The sequence below is a fragment of the Cardiocondyla obscurior genome, linkage group LG06 (assembly GCF_019399895.1).
Source record: "Cardiocondyla obscurior isolate alpha-2009 linkage group LG06, Cobs3.1, whole genome shotgun sequence".
NCBI classification, from domain to species: Eukaryota; Metazoa; Arthropoda; class Insecta; order Hymenoptera; family Formicidae; genus Cardiocondyla; species Cardiocondyla obscurior.
This window is the reverse complement of record NC_091869.1, coordinates 3864720-3887497: the sequence shown is the minus strand read 5'-3', so window position 1 is coordinate 3887497 and position 22778 is coordinate 3864720. Positions and strand designations below refer to the sequence as shown.

General features: G+C 45.4%; 1 protein-coding gene across 5 annotated transcripts in view; it reads left to right on the top strand.

Annotated features, from left to right (window-relative positions):
* The window catches only part of Kdm3 (Lysine demethylase 3), a 244332-nt gene that overhangs the window by 41442 nt on the left and 180112 nt on the right, over window positions 1-22778 (top strand). For 4 of the 5 annotated variants that reach the window (XM_070658632.1, XM_070658631.1, XM_070658630.1 and 1 more), the window contains exons 3-6: window positions 42-155; window positions 6799-6993; window positions 8379-8463; window positions 8682-8770. In XM_070658632.1, coding sequence (XP_070514733.1) covers window positions 42-155; window positions 6799-6993; window positions 8379-8463; window positions 8682-8770 — 483 coding nt within the window. The remainder of the gene's footprint in view (window positions 1-41; window positions 156-6798; window positions 6994-8378; window positions 8464-8681; window positions 8771-22778) is intronic. The other variant, XM_070658629.1, reaches the window with a different exon arrangement.

The window sequence follows — 22778 nt, the reverse complement described above, 5'->3', positions numbered from 1 at the left end:
AAGGAAAATAATTAATAATTCGAAAACTTATGTTTGTTCAGACTTTCTATCCTCTCGTGGCACGTGCCGAGTTGCACGAGGACGCCATGCCGATCGAGTTCATGCAAGATCGCAAGTTGGACTTCATCGATTATTCGAAGCTGAAGCCGTTCACTGTAAGTGTCACACCTTTCAATTGTCCTAATTATCGTTAAACATACGGTAAACTGTAATAGCTATTATTATTCACAATTAACTCGCTCTTGTAATAATTAATCTTCCCAACGCCTCGCGACGTAAAAGTCAAGCGAACCATCGTAGCGGAACGAATTAATGATTCTGGAGGATTCTCCAATTACCGTTCGCGCGTTTACTTTCACGAAACGCGGAAAAAAAAAAAAAAAAAAAGTAAAGACCATAAAATTCGCACGCGCACCGAAAAACGCGGCGGCAATTTCCGCTGACCAGGGCAACATAGACGCGTTATCTCGTTTCCTCCCTAATTTTCCTCGCCGCGTCCTGCACATTTCACGCGCAAGATGCGATAGAGAGCCCCGAAAACGATTAAAGAGCCCCGCGTCGTGGCGAACGTGGTACAGCGCGTCGCAGCGACCACTTCCGCTTTACGACTGGAAACTTACTTCGTTAGGGGCCTCGCCTAGAACTTAGTTAGGGAACAAGTTCCGGCGCCATTGGCGCATCCGACACCCTCTCCCCCCCCAGGGGGGGAGGGCGCGAGTACACGTCTTTCCTTCCCCGGGTCGGTGCTGTAAGTAATCTTTCACGGAGGCTCGTTGTCCAACTTCTCGTAAGAGCTATGCGGAAGAGTCGACCGAACTTGCCCAGCTAGAAAGAGCAGTCGAACTTTGACTCGAGAGTACCCGTTTCACTTTCGCGTATGTACCGGGACTTAGGTTCGCTGGAGCGTTGAAACTTCTTTCTCCCTGATACTTATCTGGCAGCTGAAAATTTTTATCATCTCGCAACGACAGCGAAATTGAAAATATTTTTTTGAGGAAAAGATACGCGGACGAATTGATGCTTGGGACACGCAAGTGTTAGGTTACACGTGGTAACTGTTCGCAACGTAATTTGAGACACGCGACTCTTTTTTAACTTATATACTTATTAATATGTTGCAGTTTTAGCTGAAATTTTATAATGTACTTTTTTAAAATTCATTATTTTAAATTTTAGAAATAATTTCTGTAATTTATCGTTTTGTTTTGTCACCACGAATATTTCGTTAAGTCAGAACGGATAATCAAACGTTGAAGTAATCCATTAATTAACTTTTAATCTATTTCCTTTCGTGATCCGTTACGATGCGATTCACTGTGCGATTAGCCAATTTCAATATTAACTTTTGACCTTCGATCGAGTGCCGTGTTAATCAACTTTCTATCTGGCATCAGTCTGTCGTAATGAATGAGCATGCAGAAACTTTCACGCTTTCGTCGGGGAAGCCTCGGGTGGGGAAACATGGGACACTCGACCGAGATAATAAATCGATCAGCTCCGCGGTCCCTCCTCGCGAGGGTGAAGGAAAACAACGCGCGTCGGTGTGCGCGTGCACGCGCGTGTGCCCGGCCACTTCGGAAGTTGCCGCACTTCTACCGGGGTAGGAAGAGTTGAGCGAGGTGGAATTGTTTCCAAGTAATTAAACTACCGGGGAAAACTTTTACCGTTAAAACTTTTTCCCCGTCCCGGCGGGGTGCGCGAGGGACGTAAGTCGTTTACGTGCGGCGGGAACTTTCAGCCCGGCGGTCAGGTTCAGGTGTGTCTCACCTTTCCGATCCGTTTTTTTGTCCGCTGCCCATCCCGTGCGAGACGTATTACCTTCGTGACCTGCGCACCAAGGACCCGCGACGCGAAAAATCCGTCGCGCGCGCGTTGCGGAAGAGCGAGCTGCGTCTTGTATTTTTCTCAGTTGGAATTTATGCTCAACTTCGGGATCTTACATTTATTCTGCGATGTATATGTATACGTGTGCCGGTAACGCGCGATCATTGGGGAACGCTGGAAGACGGCCAACGCGAGGCGCCAACATATTCCCGTTCTAACGGTCCTTGGTCAAGTGCGACAGTGCTACGTTATACCCTCGACCTCCCTTCGCGATTCGCGAGAGAAGAGAAGCCTGCCTGAAAGATGCTCGCACTCAGAAACACGTTATTTTCTCTGCTTTAAACATTGGTCCCACTTGTTTAATCGTAGGGATGATTATTCCGATTTAACTATTTTTAATTAAATTTAATTAATTGCTTTGTGATAATTTTATATTTAAAAAAAGAACATTAATTTGATGAATTTTATAAAATATTTTATATAATAACCAGCTTTGTTTCGCATTTTCGGGATATCTGAATTTAAACTCGATATATGCAACTGAAATATTCCATCGTTTTACGTTACGTCAAGGGCTCTCAATGCCGTAACTTTCTATAAACTGAGCTTATATCCATTTACATTAGTTGCGAAACAGTTCCGTTTATAAATGGCGTTACAAGTTACGTGCCGTACACGCGTCGGCCGAGTTTAAATACGAAATTAAATGTCGCCGCGATAAGACAAACGACGGTGTGGCGAAGAGATATCGGGGGACCTGACGTCTTCGTTATTGGGTGAATATTATCGAGGGAGTCCGGGCGTCGAAAGTAATTGCGTGCGGGAAATAAATTTTATCGAGTACGCGAACGGTACGCGCCGCATCTGTCTGCGCCTTTCAAATTTAAACTTTACGACAGTCACCTGTCTATAGTAATTTTATCTGCCGGCGCTTTGGTCCCGTGATTGTACGGCGAACGCATCGCGATTAATAGCGGACGCGTTCTTAATTAAGGAACTCCTTAATTAATTAGCTGCCGCGTGGCAACTGCTAACGAGTACCCGCGGCGCGTGATAGAACGATAACAGTCGACACCGGCCCCGTGATTTTCCAACCGATAATTTTCATCCCGAGAGGCATTCGCTTAATAATTGGGGAATTAACTCGGAAAGGAGCGCGTGAATAATTTTGACGAACAATAAAATCTGCGCGATTTAAAAGAGTTATGAAATATGCAGCTGGCATTATCCGAAAACATAAATCTCGCGGGATAATATTCCGAGGAAACAATACTATAGATAGCACGTTGTATAATTATCATATTTTATGCTTTCATATTTTCCTGCGAATTAAAATTACATTAATAATCTGCATTCTATAGATCCATAAATATACGCGAACGCGAATGTATTATCGACGGTCGACAGTTTTTACAATATCAAGAGGCACGGTAGATTGTTTGCGGGCAAATATCTTTTTTTTTTTTTTTTTTTTTTTTTAATTAGTATTAATCCCCTAATAATCTATCTTTTGATTGAAACCAAACAAGATAGATAGAAATTCATTACCATTGATACGTTAATTTAGTTTAAGAATTTCTTAGGGAATTAAAGAGAATATAAGGGATCACGGATTTTGTGGATATTTCTCTTGAAAAAATCGCGTCGCGGTCACGGTAGCGATTAAAACTCCGAGGATACGATCGCAGATAGCATTCGGCCGGCGCCCTTTGAATCTCTGGAAGCGATTGCCCTCGCGGCAAGCGACCCCCATAATGCGGGGTCGTAATCCATAAATAAGGAATGCCTCGACGTCTCTCTCGGCCAAATGACATTCCCGAATCGAATTATCGCACGTACGAATAATTCAGCGAGCCGGGAGATAATCTCGTTGACCCCGAGACCGATCCCGGCCGTTCATTTTCACGTTATAATTGGTGGGGGATGTGTCCGGGCGCTATTCCTCGTCGCGATATCGACACCTAACAACGGCGGGTTGGTTCAATGAACGAAAAATACGTTCGCGACGATCGCCCTCGCGCAGATGTTGCACGAAATTCTTTATCGATTGTATCCCGCAGTGAAACGGCTCTTCTTCTGAACGGCGCGAACGATTTTACAATGGTTACAAACGACGCGTGGAACGGTTTGCCTGATAGTTGCAAGCACTCGCGTTTATGATGGATGAAAAAACGGTGAGAAATCGTGCCGTGTACAGTGCGCGCACACGTATGTAAATGTGTACGTGGACCTCGCACGAAAAGATGATTAAGCGATTATTCGGAGATGCGCGATATTGGACATTCGGACATCTATCTAAGCGCGTTGCGCGTTTAGAAAAAGCTCTTATCTAAGTAAATATCTCGCTCGATATATGCACGAGTGTGATATCACTAGGACAGAAGCGTTTTTAATTATGCAGCAATTTTTTCCCCCCCGGGAGAAGATGAAAACTGATACTTGGATAAAAATGGATGTATTTTAACGAAAGAACAAAAACCGAAATTTTTCAACTCGAAATCCGTGACATTTTTGCGATACGTCGGTAAGTAATGAAGCGTGCACGTTGTAAACGGAGGGTTTTTTTTTTTTTTAATTGACGGCTTTTATTGTTTCCCCGTGAAAATTTCCGTGGAGCGCGAAAGCGCCGAGACCGGCGTAATAAAACAGACTCGATTTTTAATTATAATACTTGCAATTAGCAGTCTACGAAGTTTACGCTGCACTTGTTACTGTAACAATAGGAATATCAATTTGCCAAGCGCATAGAGGTGCACGTCATATTTCTTACAGAAGTAATTATTCCTCGAGTAATTACGCAGGTCTCTTCGATCGCGCAATACTGCCTCTCCATCTCCCGGGCATTTATTTTATTCGATTTGCTCGCGTAATGAAGACCTCCGGGAATAACTAGGAAAAAGTTCGAGAAAGATGTGCCGGCCGTGGAGGACATAAGATAATAACGGTCGGGAACGAAGTTACGCTTATACCGTTAAATCTCGTGAATCGCGATCCTCCTCTCGCGAGGTCGTGGTCATCTAATTTTTTCTTTTCTTTTTCAAAATTATTATTAATTGTATTATTATTTCTTTCTGCTCGATGAATCTAGAGACAATTTTTTTCACCCAAAGGTGAAATTGATCGAATAATTTTAATAATTTTGCAATGCGTATTTATCCTGCGGATCAATTAGCAGGCTAAGATTCCAAAATTAACCGCGAGGAAAAAGGAAAGAAAAGGGGGGAAAAAAAAGAAATAGAGTGAATCTGTTGAAAAAAATAAGCCCGATTGGTCCCGCTCTGGGACTCCGCGCAAAGTGCCTCGTGAATCGCGCTCGCGACGAACACCGTGTGGACATTAAGTGCTCTCGACGCTTCGGTAATAACGTTCTAATTGCCGTTGTATTACTACCATTAACGCGTCTCGCGCCGTCACGCTGCGAGGCAACGATTGCATAACGCGTGTCTGACGTAACGGCGCAACGGTGACGTAATGTTAATGCGAGCGGCGTGCTCGCTCGAGCGCATATTCGTAATCGGGATAAGGAAAAAAAAAAAGAAAAAGGAGTAATCGCGAAACAAGGTGAAAATCGACGTTATCCCTGCCACCTTGAATCTAATACTCCCGCAAGACCTCCACTATTAATTGCATGATTCGAACATTCTTCAATGGGCGCTCGCTTGAAATTGATGGAGAAACAATGAAATACGTCCTTACGTAATTTCAAAAAAGTACAGTTGTTTCCAAACGAGTGTCGTAAAATCTGAACACTCCGCTTTCAAATTTTGTCGGACTTTCTTTTCTTTTCGAGGATTTTCTTCTGACTGAAAACAGTCTTGTTCTTCAATTTCTTTAAAATGAAATAAAAAGAATTAAACGTTGAGTTCGTGCACATCGGAGTGCGTTACGTTAAATAGTATGCTTTAAATCTCGAAATAAAAATCGCTTTATCACTGGCTCCGATTAAAAATAATGTCAGTCAAAAGTCCATTTGCACGTCATATAAAGTTCGGTTTCTTACGCGACGTAACTAACAAAACAAATTACTCACTAATTACTTGCAATTCTCTGACTATTTATAACCCGAGGAGCTAGACGGTGATGCGATTAACGTTTTTCAATGCCACATTTTGATTGACGGTCTAATGCGCTAGAAATTATCGAGACATCCAATTATAGATTTGGTAATGAAAGGTTATTAAATATTTCAACGCTAATTTCTGTTTCACTGGATCTCGTTTCTCGATAGACGCCACTTTCGCGAATAAAACCGTTTTGACATATCAGTTATCGGTCAAGCGAGAATGATAATGTGACGCTTCTATAATTCTGATCTTTAATCACATTTGACATTTCGAGTTTCAGCGTACTGCTCTCGTGATTGTTTCGCGCTCTTTATTCCCGTCTCGTCGTGATTGATTCCCGAGATAAAAACAAAGTCAACGAATGAGTCGGAATGCGTATCTACGACGCACTTTTGTACTGTTAAACATCGGCGTATCGCGCAATCTTACATTAACATACGAACGTACCTATGTATATAAATTGCATTCAAAGGAACGAGAAGCGTTTAAAGTTCCATGCAAGATACATGCGTTCCTAGTTTATTGCTGAAGTATATTAAATGAAAACAGTTTGATCTAATGTAGAAAAAGCGAAAGAAAACGACACGCGCTCCGGGACGTCTAGTAGTGAATTAAAAAATCGGTGAGTAAAATATAATGTGAATCGAAGTATTACGGTTCCCTTTATTTAATTTTTTTTTAAATTTTTTAATATTTTTTTTAAAGAACGAAATCTCACGCGCTCAGCTCTCCGTGAAATTTTTATTCCCTTTGTTATCTCTTATCAAATTGCAAGGATTCTTCCTCTCTGTTATTTCTCTCACCGAAATCGCGAGCAGCTTCTCGAGCGGAGAGGAACAGTCCGCTCTTCTTAATCAAGTTTCACGAGCGAAGCTTTAACCTCCGACCCTTTTTTTGCTTGTCTTTGCAGCAGGATTGGGAGCTGACTAAGGGCGCGATGCCCTGGGGAAACGCCGTTAGGAGATGGGCCGAGATGCAGGACGGCCAGAGGATCCTGCTGACTACGCCCAGCGTTCTGGTCGGCTTCCGAGTCGAGGTTTATCGGGCGGAAGGCACCACGCAGTGGTACACAGCCGTGATCGTAGGTTACAACGAATCTACTAAGGTGAGCAGGAACAGATAATAAATATTACAGAAACGTGTTATCATCCGATCGGGTTTTAGTAATTTTTTGGGAACCTCAACTCTGCGATCGTACTGTCTGCAATTTGATTTTCAACTTGGCGTTTAATATTTAACATCCACAAGTTGCGTATACATTAATTAAAATTTAAATTAAAAGTTTATAGAATTTTCTTTTTTTTTTTCTTTTTTTGTAACTTATTTTATTCGTTAAAATGTGTGGCAGAGCTGTAAATTAACGCCACTTTGTCATAATAGTATAGAAAGTACAAGCATAAAGTGACTTAATGAGCTAATTTTCTTCCTCCGGCCAGCACTCTCGGCGTTTTTGTCATTAAACATTCTGAGATACGAACGACAGACTCGCGTCTTCGCGAAAGTAATCCTTCCCGTTCTGTCTCACGGTGAGAAAGCTTCCGATAATTTATCCTGGCACTGGCGCGGCATTCCTATTGGAAAACTAAATCCCTGAAATAGTCCACGACGAGAAAACGTTCCGGGAAAGACGCGGAGATCGAAGGGCGAGGAAACATAAAATATCGGTCGGGTTGTCTGAGAGATCTTTTGTCGCTCGTTTCTTCCTTTCCGTCTCTATTCTCTTCGTATATACGTCTGTCTCGAATATTTCTCGAAAGTACCGGCGGCGAAATCGAATCGATTGCCTGTTGAAGTGTAGTCGAATGTTCTCCGTTCGGAACGTTGTCTCTCAAAGGCTTCAATGAAAAATCACGTCTTGATTATGTTGAAGTCCCGGTCGCGGATTCTTCGCGTGGCAGAAGTTTGACGTCGGTATGAGGTTCTGACGGGAATACCTATTTTTAACCATTTATCGAATTGTCGATATTGTCAATAAGCGGGCCGATAGGGAGCTGAATTCGCCGGAAATTGCGCCGAAATTTTTCACGCTGCAATCGTCTCGCGCGTGTCTCGCGGCTGGCGAACGATTTTGTCTCGCCACCGATCAGTTAAGTATATTGACAAAGAGAAGCATTGATCATGACGGGCATTACAACGAGATGCCAGACCATCGATCGACCGATCTTTGACTCGCGAATTGGTAGATAAACGCGGCGCACCACGAAACTTCTCGGAAGATTCGAAATCGATCCAGCATCTATTACAGTATCATATATTATGCGGTGAAACTTTAGAAAACGCGAATTAGCTCATCCGCAAGACGCGGGGGATCGATCAACCTGGGAAATAGCTAAGCGATCCGTATCATTGCAGGAAATACTATTTTTCTCTTTCAGATCGCATTTCGTGAAAAAACTAAAAACGCTTTATTAATTCATCCTGGACGATCTTAAAAATTTTATTGCTGTTTTTTTTTTTCTTTCTAACATTTTGATTATTTAACTTTTTCAGGATTTGACTGTTACCGATGACACAGTCCTCGAAGACCATAACGAGGATCCCACGTTAGTACAAATGCGGCTGATTGGCGACGGAGGTAAGGAACAGAATCGTACATAATTTTTAACATATTTTCAAATATATTTTCAAACTTTAAGTAATACAAAATTGTCGCTTAGTAATATTGCTTTATAATTCTGTTAATACATATTTAATTTGTATTTTGTACGTAATGTTACGCCGAGTGCGTGGAATGATTAAGAGATGTAAGAGTAATTTCGCTTTTTTTTTTTTTCCTTTTCCTTGCGTATGCAGTTGTCGAGAGCATCATGAGGGGCGAGGTCGTCGGCATGACACCAAGGAGGTCGAGGTCATCGACTGCTCTGACGCACGCGCTCGTTGTGGTGAGTGAAATCCAATTTCGTTCTATTATTAAACGCCCTGCATAGTTTACGATCAGCAAGTATCGTAAACAGTAGGTGCATCGACGCGCCTTTATATTCAGCATATAATACCTCATATACATAATGCATTTAAGTCGTTACAATGGAACTACTTAACCCGCGTTTCCCGGGTAATTTTTCGCATCACATAAAATTGCTTTACGACCGTGCGCATTTCCGCGCAGCTTGACGCGCGATGTTTTACAAATTTGTAAATTTACCCGGCTCTAGAGAAAAGCTTTGCAGTTAATTTGTTCGTACGTTTGTTTTGCGTCGGTAACGACGAACGAAAGAGAAGAATTGCGTGCACAATAGCGGCGCGAGGTTTTTCGCTTCGATAAGTAAACAGTATGACAACAATGTGAAAACCTTGCAAGTTTTCCTTTTTAATTTTACTCCCTGAAATGGAGTTTTAATATTAAAAATAGTTTAAATTCGCGCATTCGAAACGCTTCAAAAGAAATAAAAAAAAAAATTAATTAATTAATAAAAAAAAACAAATAAAAAAATGGGGAAAATGGTAAAATATTTGCGTTAACGCGCGCACTTTACGACGTTCGGTATTTATCGCTGCGTCGCTGAGCTAACGCTAATCTGAATTTCTGCAACGCCTGTGGTAACTAGTAGACGATGTTTTGCAAGGCGTTTATCGGCGAAATGATGCGCGCGGCCGCGGAGAGTCACGAATTAAGGCGCGATAATCGCGCGCGGAGGCAAACATCTTCTTCGCGCGTGACGATAACGACCCGTCACATGGTAAACCGTAATTGGAAGCGACCCGATGCGTCGTTCCGAAAGGAAATCGCCGCCGGTAATCGCGCTTTGGCTTTCGCAACGCCGTACCTCATCGCGTTCGTCCGCGAGGCACGTTGTTGACGCTCGGGACAAGCGCATTCGCTCACTTTCCTCGGCTGCCACCAGATTCATCGGATGTATGACGAGTTAATCGCGAATCAAATTAATGGCTACGTAAACCGTGACTTAGAAACACGATACATTTATAGCTACGTATTTATTATAATTTTTGCATTCAATAACAGCGATTGTTGTCAGGCATGTGCGCATGTAGGAGCATCGGTTTCGCTGTCTCGCAGCCGTTATCGGCCGTTATTGCGTTACTTAAGCCGACAGATAAGCAGCAGGACGGAAAATAGGACATTGATTATCGATTTCGCAGATATATCTTAAACCAGATCCAGCGTTGTTACGTCAACGTTATATCGGCCGCCAAGATAACAATTGCCTCGATACTTCTATTATGAAATACAACTAAAAATTGTGATCTCCTCTTAGATTCTTTACGATTTCATGTTACATCACCTCCGGAAACCTTTCTTATTTTTAGAGCGGAAAGAGAGAATAATTTCACGCGTCAGTAATTAATTAATTTCCACGTTCAAAGTATACAGGTCTTTCTTTCCTTTTAATAATACAAATATATACATGTATAAAGAAAAAAAAAAAAGAGAGAAATGCGAAGGCATACAAATGTAACTGAAAGTACTGTGGAAGCTGTTGCCAGGCCGCGTTTTCGATGTACAAAGCGATGTCTACGCGTACCGAGCGTTTCCCTTTAACGCAGGAAATCAATAGAGTCGAGCTTGCAGCACCCTCGGGCTTTCAGGAATCGGGAAGCCCGGAATAGAGTCCGTTGCTACCTTAGCGGCCGACTTCCGTTCGTCGTGTACGCGAATGCTCCACCTTCCTCTTCCTTCTCCTTCCCCCATCTCTCTCTCTATCTCTCTCTTTCCTTTGTCTCTTCTGTCTCTCCCTTCGCTCGATTTTCCGTCTAGGCGGCAATCGAGGGCATAGTTGTCGTGCTTGCGTGCTCACGCCATGAATTTCTCGGGAGAGACGTGCGCCTCCGATTCGAGATAACGGCGACGGTCGAGCTTGTAGGTGATAGAGGCGGATATCAGGTCGCGGCGGTGACACAGACGCCGCGGTAATACACTCGCGATTGGAATTAGATTTGTTTTTCCTCCCACTTTATTCTTATTTTGTCGGCTGAATATTCAACCAGCTTCGCTCCGCTCTCCCGCGATCCTTCGCCGACGATATTTCGCGCTGGCTATATCGGACAGTCGCGATTTATTATTCTCCACAAATAACGGCTCTCCCGCAACAGTGGAGTTAATTAATACAGACAGCGAATATTTTGTCCTTTTCATAAATGCAAATCAGACGCCGATTCGGCATTGTTCTCCGGGATCAGTGAGCGCTATTCCACGGTTTATGTTGTCAAATTTGTCGACATAAATCTCGCGATTTATCGCCCCGACGGTTGGACCCGGTACGTTACGACGACGGGGACGCGACGAGAATAACGGCGATCGTAATTGCATATTCTGCCCGGAATCGCGTGCTGTGTTGACATGAAATCGTTATTAGCTGTCTCGGAGATATAATTAAGCGCTGCGGGCGTCTTTTTCCGATTTCACCGCGGAGACGTCCGTATATTCTAAAATATATCGTTAAGAACCTCATGCCGAAATAACCGACGCCACTTGAATGTCACATTTGTATCGATTTACTCTTTCGCGCGGTACATTTTCTGAGAGAGTACTATTACCTAAATACACACAGACGTTCGTCAAGTCAGATCTCCGCAAAGTTTCATCGTGACGTGTCGCGCTAATTAATTACTGCCGCGATTATAGCATTCGATTTGTTTCCGTTGTGTAATTTTTTATTTTTTATTTTTTTTTATTTTTAGTTTATCATTTTTAACCCATGTCTTAAATGCGCAACAGATTAAGCGTGTTGGAGTTCGATTTTACGCGTCGCAGAATTGTAAAAAAATATTAGATGCTTGGGACGTCTTGTAATCGAATTCGATTCGATTTCGCGTCGGATGCGCCCGCGCTCGTTTTAAACCGTCCAAGCGAAATGTGATTCATCGACGCGACTTGGCGCATTCCACTGGTCGACAGAGGTCACGAAGAAAAGTAATTCCTCGACCGGCGGCTTCTACTTTGCTCTCGTCGCGGGGAGAATAATCGCGGGGCGGAGATGGATCTCCGCGACGAAAGAAAATGATTTATGAATACCTCCGGAGACAAGCGGCGAGGGAAAAGCCTCCCTTCGCGCATTAAATCGCATTGCCGGGATCGAGAGGGACGGGAGGGAGAGCGAATTTGGAAAGTTTCCCTGAAGTTTCTTCAAGGCGCGAAGAAATCTGGAAATGGGAATAGCTCGTTTCTTTGAAAGGCGGCGCCGTGAACTCGGCGTGAGAATCTTGCCGAAACTCCGAGAGAGAATTGCACGTTGAGCGATCAAAAGTTTAGGGGCTGTCAAAGCGAGGAAGATCGTCCCTTTTAAAGCGGCCGTTCGGGTAGTTCGGCGGCACGATTGCTTGATTACCGTATCTAATTTTCCGCCGTTTCTAATCGGGTCCGGGTCCACGGGTGCGAATTATCCCGCTCGCTGGCACGGGAAAATTACCGTCGCAATTCCACCGATTAGATCTCTCGCGTCTCTTCGCGGGACCTCTCGCAGCGATTCGCCGCGTCAAATCGCATACTTTTACAAGTTCCCAGGCGACGACGGAGCGTTAAAGGTCGCGAATTATCTAAGCATTAAGGGCAGTCCGCTCTCCTTTTCTCTCGCTAGCGAAACGAGTGTGACTCCGCGGTGCGAATCGAAACCCGCGCAATCTTAACCGTTCTCGAAAATGAGATTTTAATAACGGCGTGTTTACCCGGCGCCGCAGTCAATTATTGGAGATTGATGGTATTGAGTCTGAATAATAAATCATCGAACGCGAGGTAGTCGCCCTCGGCGTTGTGATTTACGGTCGCGATCTCTTTTGTGCGTGTTGAAAAGTTTGTAATTTTGTTAACTTGCGAATTTATTGTTTTGTTTCCAGTTCATGGTTGATTAATTAAACTTTTTTTTTTCTCAACCGCGGCCGTTGAGAGATAATCTCCGTGAGCCTGTGTGCCAACTTGCGAATTAAAATCGAGGAAACGCCCGCGGTGCTGGTCTATTTTCGCGATGCGTGCGGGGAACATCGTAAACTGCATATAAACTTTCGTAGCTGGATTCGCGAGTCACGCCGTGTACTTCGGTCCGCGAGCGACGCAACGTCGTCGGGAAGTTCGTGACTAGCTTATATGGAGTTCGAAAACTCGCGGAAAGGGATTAAACCCGGCGACTACCGGGTCGTAATGGAACTCGCGACCGGGAATTTTGCGAAGGCCGATCATTAGAAAAGCTTACGCAACGAGGTCGCGCCGACGATGAAACGTCCGCCTTTAAAGTATCAGTCATCGTGACTTTGCTCGCGGAGATTCTTCAAGTTTATTTGTAATACTTCCAAACTCCGCCGAGACATTTGTGATCGATTTAACGGCGATTTAATATATTTAGGATCTCTCCAAACTTTCGAATTTAAATTTTAACAGCTTTTGACGATACCGGAGTGAAAGAAAAAAAATTTTTTTTTTGCTTTAAAAAAAAAAAATTGAGTTGAAAGTTATTAGACGTTTCAATCGTCTAATATTGAGTATTAAATATCCTCGTAAATTAAATTTTGATTTAAAATTCTGTGAAAGATAGCTCGCGATCAGATGAGAATAAGGTTTAAGTTCGCTTGCCCCGTGCATAAATTACGATCCCTATTTTTGCGAATGATAACAACTATTCGTCATCCTTAGTAGGCCACTTTTTTCTCGTTTTTTTTTTTTTTACCGTCCGCAGACGTACTTGGTACTCAAGCCGTGACCTCGATTACCACTGCAATGGGATAAAACTGCGTCAACATCGCCGAGGGGTGGAGGATCTTCCCGTAATTTCTTGGCCGTCATTTTCCCCCCCATTTCTCATTAAACTCGCAGACATTTTCCGCGCGGGATGAATACCTAGATCGAGGCGTTCAATTACTGCGCCGTTTTCGTGCCGCAAAGTGCGCAACAGTGTTCCCGCGGAGCCCGGAACTTTCGTATAAACGATACTCATACTCTTGGACTCGCTCGCAAAAGCGGTTAAATTCTCGAAACAAGTTTCACGAGCGGGCGAAAGTTACGCGCTCTCCAGGAATCCCGCTCTCACCAAATCCAACCTTCACGACAACTATTTTCAGACATGCTCCAGCGAGCTTTCCCCTTCCTGTTCTTTTTTTAGTCGTATTTGTTAGTTACAATTTTTGTGAAACGAGCAAATAAAATAATAAGGGCATGTATATTTTTCCTCAGGTCAATTAGAATTATTAATGTTTTAATAAATGACCGCGGTAATGCACGTACCGCGTCATTAGTTGATAATAAAGAGACGGTAGATATTAGAAAAATGGCAATTTTAAAGCCGCAATCGTGGATCACTTGGAGTTCCGAATGAAAATCTAGGAAGGCCATTGCGTTACTGATATTACTTGCGGAGAAATTCGATTTAGTTGGGCCGGCAAATGTCGGGCAAGTACCCCGCTCGAGTGGAAACAGTTGGCCGATTGCCAACCTCTCCCTCGAATTCTCTCAAGTTCACCTGGTATGATCGACTCATAAGCTTTCTCTCTCCCTCGCTCCATATATCCATTCTCCGTTCCCGCCGTCTCATCTTCTTTTTATACCTTCCCGGTCCCGGCCGCTTTAGAGGATCGTTTGGCCAATAGGGGTGGTTGGCCGAGTCTGCACGCCAGCCCGAGGGAAACGACTAAACCTTGCGGCATGTCGAGCGGGGACGGGGGCCAGGTCAGGAAGGGATAACGAACGAAGGACACGGGCGGGCGAGGAGGGAAATCGGGAGGATGGAAACAAGAAGGGTAATGGCACGAGGGAGGCAGAGTGCGATGGCGAGACGGCGCGGCTGGCGAGGGCGAGAGTGACAGGAAGAGAAACACAACAGTGAATTCAGAGGATGGATAGGGTGAATGTGGTAGAAAGGGGAACGGCGTGGCTCAGTGCTGCGAACCCAGAATGGGAATCGGCACTCGAGAATGGTATAAGGGGGTGCGTAACGTGGAAAGTAGGTGGGGCAGGGGGTGGCTGGCTGGCTGGATGGTTGGATGGAGGTTGGGGCGGCGGTCGGTAGCTGTATTGATTCTCGGGCAGGTCACGCGGGTGGGGACCATCCACCGGCGCCGTTGGGGTGGCGGCGGCGCGAAGGACGGTGGCTGGAGGTGAGCAACGCCGGATGGTTGGCGCGAAACACACCCCCTACCTGTCTACCTACCCTACCTACCCGGCCGGGCTAACACAAAACATCACCCTGCAAATTGGTTAATTCCGTACCAAACCTGCGGAAATTCCGCCAAGTATGTATCTAGCGGCTTCGCGTCGCGGTCTGCTCCTTGCCACCCCTTTTTCTCCCCATCGCCGCGGAGTGAAATACGAGAGAAGGCCACGCTCTCCTGGACCGCCTCGCCCGCTCGTCGTCCGCGTTCTTACTCCAGTTTGCCGCACGAAGTGAATTCCAGGCAGTCCGCCTCGCCTCGTCTCGTCTTCACGGCTCGCGATTCTGTTTACGTTTCGACGCCGCGATGAGAGAACGTAAGCAATTAATATTCGATCAACGCGAGGAATCGTCGGTGCGCTCGCTTTGACACCACAAATTTCTAAACGTCGTTAATTTCTTAATACATTTCCAAAATTAAAGATATATTTATTTCCCGAAACGTTAATTTAGAAATAACGTGATAGCTAAATATTATTATGCAATTAAGAGGCATTAAATCGCTTTTGTTTCGTCCTTCCAAAAGATCTCTCCAATGTTTTTTTATCTTCTCAGCTTGATATAGAAATAAAAGAGGGAAAGAAAGCGAGAGATGTGTCAACATAATTATGGAATGTTATAAGTGTACTTTGCGAGATGTCACGGCAAGTTTAGGGTTAAATCGTTAAGAGCCGAGCGTTAACCCCGTCTGGCATAAAACGTTAAAATCCAAGCACGACAACCAGATGAATTCGTCAGATATCATCGATCGGGATGCGTCTGGTCGCGCTAATACGCGCGTTATCGTCAATCGGAGACGGACGTGAACGAGCTGTCGCTCACGCGAGCGTTAATTACAGCGTTAATAATTGCCACGCGAAAAGTGGGTTTCGCGCCGTGTCCCACAAACGTGCCACACAACTTCCGTTGAGCGTCCGTAATATACGGTAATCCAACTACGGCAAAAACTTTCGTCGAAGTTTAATTGCGCAAGGAACTCGGAAAGTGGAATCCCGGCGAAGATTACTGCGCCGAGATCGACGTGCTGTCATCGGGAAGTAACTATTATTTTTAAAGACCGATCTTTTTATCCGTGGCCGATCGAAAAACGTTTCGGTAAAAACGTCGGGACCTCAATCTCCCCGCAAGTTTCACAATTTTAAATTAATAGTCGAAATTTCAAGCGAAAAATTACAACGTTGAGCAGACTAAACAGTTTACGTTTTCGCGTTGCGAATCACTGGCTTTGAAGCGCGTTTCTAGACGAGGCTCCGGAACGCGATTTCCGAATATCTCGGTCAAAATATACTCTCGTTTGCGTAGAGAAATCTTATCCGATTATCCAGCCAAGTCCCCTTTCCTCCCTCTGGGTCGTTTGATCGATCCGCGATCGACGCGGCACGGATTTTCGCCGATCGAGATTCGTCTGATCTCCGTGGAAATCGCCTTTTCGTCGCGTGGAAGGGATTGACCCTGGCGCGGCGTCTCCTTGAATCCTGCCGGGAGGGAAGGCTGTTGTGTCACTCCACCCGCGATATTGTTGACACGCGAACGGGAATGTGGCACGCACACGTGCCTGCATCGGCGTCTGCTCGCCCCGGCTGTTAGTGTGTGTGTGTGTGTCAGTGCGCGCCGCTCGTTTATCCCCATTCTGAAGAAGACTTCGGGTGGATGCTGGCTGCGCGCACACCTACACTAGGCGTCCACCTCGCTCTCGCGGCCCGTGCACACACGGGATGCCGCGCGTCGGCTGGCGCCAGAAGGCCTCCGTCGCCCGTTCCACCTGTTTGTGCGGGAGTTTCCCCGCGAAACTTTCAGTTGCCGAACAACAAAGTTCCCGGCTGGCCGAACTACTGCGGGCGGCGCGTTTCTCTCCGCTTCGCCGGATCGATACTTTGTAAGCCGCATAAATAAAGCCACGCAGCTCTCGCGACCGCCCGGCTCCCGCGTGCTGCAACTTTGCGTCGGCTTTCTACCCTGATCAACGTCGAGAGTCGCAACGTTTGCAGAAAGAGATCGGGCACTTCGACGGTTAAAGCGTTCAACGATCAACGCCGAAAGTCGTTCGGCAAATATACTGCTTTTACCGCGGCGAAACAACTATTCGATTAACGTCTATTAGAGTGACAGCTATGGAAATATAGTACGCGGTCGCTCTTTAAAGGGTTCAGTGCCCTAGGGTTTCCATTTTCGTGAATTATTTCGTATATTAGCGAACGTCGACGTTCGTCACTCTGCATACTGACCGGCGGTGAGAAATTATAAAACGTCGTCCAGTTTCTCGGCGAATTATTAACTGAGAATGTGGACTCTTTCGTCGAGAATCTTTAAGGTTTTTTGCGAACAAGAAAGCTGCAAGAACAATGAGATACGCGAATCCATAGAATTTTTCTCTCGCACATCTCCACACGGTCTTGGTCCATGCTCCTATATTTTTTTTTTCTTTTTTAGCTCTCGGCTCTTTTCTTTCCTGTTCTCGTTCAATATTGATTACCGATAAATTCCGCGTAGCCATACTCGACTAAGCGTAAAGGTAGCCATTTCGTTCATGGTTCACCGATTCACAATGGGCTTCCGCCTAGAATCCTGGCTTCTGTTCACGTACACACGGCGCAGAAATTAGTAAATGTACGTCGTGCAGATTGCCTGCCGCAAGCAGGAAAGTGCCCCTTTATCCCGGCAAAGATATCTCTCTCTGCTTCGGATTTGTCTTAAATAAATATCTCTCTTTGCATTATTAGCCATTAGCGTATAAATACCACGTCCTTTCGATCAGATCGTCTATTAAATCGACCATCAATTACTATTTAATTAAACAGAGTTTTTTCGGATTTTCCAAACGCAAAAGACCAGCGAGTAAATTAGCAACACGGAAAAAATGGTGGTAAAAAAACATAACGAACTCTCGTATACCGCGCATTCTGCGCAAAGTTTTTCATGGCGAAAAAATTTTACCATTCAAACGCAACAAAACAAAACCAAAAAAAAAAACAAAAAAAATAGGGAAAGGGGAGGTACGTTTTCAAATTTCGGGCAAATTGCGCGACCGAATCTCGTTACGTCTAAATAAATTGCAGTCGCGGAAACGTGAAACGAGGTTTATGCGGCATCGTATAACGCTCGAACGTTAAAAACCTGGCGCGATCGCGTGATATATAGTATATATGTACCCCAGGATGTGAAAGGACGAACCGTGTGATCGGAAGCCGATAATCCAGCAGTCACTTTGAATGCACCTAACACCGGGGTGATTCTTGATAGCGGCTCTAGAGATTCGCCGGTCGCGTCTCACGGTCGAATAAATCGGATCGCCGTGCCCGCAATCATTGTACAGGGGAGCGAAGGGAGGGAATGGAGAACGCGGCGGCGCATCGCATTAAAAAACACGCCGTAAAATTGCCAAGTTTTTCGCTCGGCATGCTCGAATGGCCGAATGCCGCGTTGCTTGAAATCGATATTCGCTCCGCTTTGCCGAGTCGCACAACCGAAGGCGCTTGGAGCGTGAGTTCTTATTGCCCCGATATAATGCGGATGATGCGCTATATCGCCGAGAACCGATCCTGACCTACATCGAGGAGCAGAAGATGGTATTTGCGTCCGCGTTTTAGCGCGAGGAAAGCTCGGTCGCCACGTTTGACTTTATTATTATTATCTTAGCGAACAAACGGCTTTTTTTTTTTTTTTTTTGGTCTCTCCCGTTCTAATAAAAAGAGGTGAATAATAAGTTGGGAAATTAAATTTAATAGAATCGTTAAATTAATATGCTATCTATAAACGGGTCGCCGCAAAATCTTCGTCTCTATTATTGATGGACTTTATGATGAATCTTATTCGGTTAAATATTTCCTTAATCTCGAAGTCGAGATGGATTTAGAATTTAAACGGCTTCGCAGAAACGAAAAAGAAGTCGTCAACTAAATTACAGAATTGAGTTAACAACGGGTAATGTTTTACTTAAAAGACCATTACGTTTTGAGAATGTCGTAATATAATTGTCGAGATTGCGGCTGTGAATATAACAGCGAATATTCCGCATATAAACTCGTGCGCTATTTCTGTGTACGCCGCATTCGAATATTAACTTATTTATTAATTATAATAACGAGTGGCTTGCGCTAAATTTACGATAAATCTTTACAATTTTTTTTTTTATATTTCCCAACGTTTCTAAATAAAGTGTGATATTCGCAACCGCAAAAGTCGCAAGAAAATTAACGTGATAAATATAAATTTTGAGTACAAAACAGCCGCGTGTACAATTATTATTAGATGGATTAAAAAATTCTTTCTTGATTAAACTGTGATTTACCGCGGAGTTATTAGGCAATTTACGAATGTTGAGCTGTAATTTAAAACCATTATCCGCATGTCACCTGTTGGCACGATAGCATAATTTGGCACGAACTGATGCTGCGCGAGGTCGATTTCAAGCCATGGGAATGGTTTCGGATTTATCCTGGCTTTGAATAACGCTCATCTCTAGTTTAAGTGTTCGCGCGAGGTGTAGAACTTTATTAAAGAGCCTTATCAATTAAATAAGCTCAAACTTTGATGATAAGTGAAAAAAAAACCTAATGTAATAACAAATATGTTAACTATTATTATACATTCTAATAATCTGATTATCGATATTGGGTTCTTGATGAAATTAAAATTAGAAGCTAATTGCATTTAAATAACTTTCTTGACATTTATAATATTTATCAGTCAATTTACATTTAAAACGTGTGCTTTCGTCTGTTATAAAAGTATCTTTTTTTTTCTTTTTTTAATCAGTTATAAATTACTATTACATTATATTATTACAATATAATTTTATTATATTTATTATAAATTTATTATCAGAAATATTCTAAAGCTTGGCTGAATCTGGATGTATTTATATTTTCCACTCAATGTAATAAGATATTTAATAATTGCTCGATACATCGAAGTGTGAAGCAAAAGGTCTGTAAAAAGGCCCTTGTGACATGTTCCAGATACGTGGCAATTCGCATCTAATTTCTCTGCCAAATGTTCGATCGCGCGCCTTCAAGCAGGGAACGAAAGCGTTTTTTTTCTTTTTTTCCCAGTTAAAGAAGCATTTCTTGCCCCTGCAATTTGTATAATTGAAAATTTCAATAAAATGAGCGCCCGTGCAAGCGCGTAATAGCCTTTCCGAACAGCGGCGGCGTTCTTCGCAGCGACGTGCGACGAATTCCACGCCACGACCGCGTAATTCAATTAATTACGATTCCGCGATCGCTCGAACGCGACTCCTCTCGTTCGTAAAGGGCCTTCCCTTCGCGTCGCCCTTTTCCTTTCTCTTGTTCCCCCGCTTCGCCACTTCCAGCCACAATTTTCGCGAAGCTTGGAATCACGCAATCGCGAGAAATTAAAAAAGAAAAAAAAATTAATAAATAAACAGAAAATTAAACCTCATAATTGAAGAAACGAAATTTAACTTTAGCGCGATCGAGCTGAATAAAAGCAAGAGTCACGTGCGAGGAAGAGCCGAACGTAGTCGCGCTATCGGCAAAAAGAGCAAGTCGTACATTCGGTTCCGACAAAAAGCTTCGAGATCGGTGGCGCGGACCGGTGAGGGACAAGTCGGCCAGTTTATCGCGTATGCATCGCCGTATCGAGTTTGTGACATTATCGTCACTCGCGTGACGCTTCTGGTTTCGAAGGCGGCTGCTCCACTCGTGGGATGACGACCGCGCGTCGGGGCAAGGCGCGAGGAGAGGACAACGGGGGTGGTCTAGGGATGCAAGGGCGAGGTACAGCGGTGAAGGGGACAGGGGAACGCCCGAGGGATCGACCATCGCGAGGGGTCGGCGGGGAAGAGTCCGGCGTCGGCGACGGCGGCGAGCATGCAGTTGACGAGCTGGTGGTCGGGTGGTGGAAGCTGGCGTCGGGGCCGTTACGAGAAGGGGAACCTCGCGGGATGACGGGCGCGCTAGGGAGCGCGGCGAGCGGGGAACCCAGCGATTCCGCAAAGCTCGTGCCAGTAGACGGCAGCACTGCGGCCCGGGCGTATCGCAGTTCGCGTTTGATCGTCAGCAACGCGCTTTTGTCTCTACCGCCTGGTCGACCTATCGTCCGTCGTCTCGAGGGTGAAGGTGCCTATCCGACGATACCCCTCCTTCCCCCCCGCGCGCACCCCGCCCCCGCTTCGTCCCGCGCTGCGTCTCTCATGCGCGCGCGCGCGCGCACGCACGCACCTAGCCCTCCCGCCTCCTGCCTTTCCCGTGTTAACCGACGAAGTGACTGCTATTGTTGTGGTCTTGACCGGCCCGCGCGCGTCGCTGTCGAGGTTATACACCGCGGCCGGGGCCAGCTTTTCGTCCCGTGTTTCTACCCCTGGAGATTAGCGTGCGATTCACAGTGCGATCGCGAGAGTATCAGGGCAAGGAGGGGAAGAGAGAGAGCAAGGAGAGAAAGAGAGAGAGCGAGAGAGGTGATTGTGAGAGAACGACACTGGATAGTAATCGGACAGATCGCGAGAATTCTGGCGGATTCGTGGCATCCGATACTCGGTCGATAACGCGTCGTGATGCGGCTCGGTGACAGCTGAAGAAAGGAACTCCGCGCGTCACTTCCGGTCCGTCTCTCGGGGATTTATGGGCGGGGACACCGCGGGGCGATCGGCGACACGACGGGTCGACGCTGATCGTCGCCGGACGTTGTCCTTCGGGGAAGGATTTAGTTTCCAGTGCTTGCGGATTTAGAGACTCCCTCGAGTTTGGTGCCCTTCGATAATCAAGTGCGAGTCCCTTCGGTCTCTCAATCAATACCGTGGTCCCCGATTAACTCAGCGAGGCCGGCGACACGTTAAATTGGAAATATCGCGGTGTTATCTAAAATGAACACACTTTGCTTGCCTTCGGTCGTCGTGAGCTCCCACCTTTAATACCCCCGATAACTTATCAGTACTCCGGCGCGATAAGTGTCGTCCGACGGATCGCCCTTCGCGCCTCACCTACCTCACCCGTTGATTAACTTCGTCATCGAAAGTAAAGATGCTTCCTGCATATTTTCTCGTCGCGCCGGATTCTCAAGCTGGAAAACTCCCCTCGACCAGCTCTCGAGCTCAATATAACTCAATACACCTGTACTTTATCTTAGAAATGAATTCATTGTCAGGTTGAAGGTTTACTTACTTAATTCACCGGGGTTTAATGAGCCTCGCTTTGGACGAGGTCACGGAATCTGACTTTCCTCCCCTCTGGAGTTTTCTACTTTATTTTTAACGTTCGTTCGGTCCGAGATAAACCAATTTGCCGGTTCTACTCGCCCCCGCCTGCTTCCCAAATTCCTAAATTTTACGTGTTAGCCGGTGCCACGAATCTTTCGGAAGCCACGTTCGCCGTGTGGTCCCGCGCGCGTACATCGACACGAATTTTTGCAGTGGAGAGGCTCGCCGCCGTCGATCTGAAGCCTTTTAAGTGGCTCCTGGCGCAAGGACGATACACACGTACAGCTTGATTTTTGTGCCGCCTCGTGCGCGATTGTTAATGATCTCCGTCGCCTCGCCGGGCACCGTATATGATTGTGTGCTGTGCCAAGTCAGTGAAAGTCAGGCCACGGGTCTGCCCCGCTTCACGCCGCATCGTGGATAAACGCCCGCAGTGACCGACCAGACTGGTCCCACGTCCTCGACCTCGGACGACGTAAGTGCCCCTTGATGATGTGATTACACCCGCCGGCGATCGTTTCTCTTGAGATGCGCCCCCGAGACACCCGTGCGTCTCTTTGCCCGCGTCTCCGGGTGACAGTGAAATATTACCCGGACACTTTAGAACTAGAGCAACTAATGCCCGGCCATTTATGAGCCGGCCGT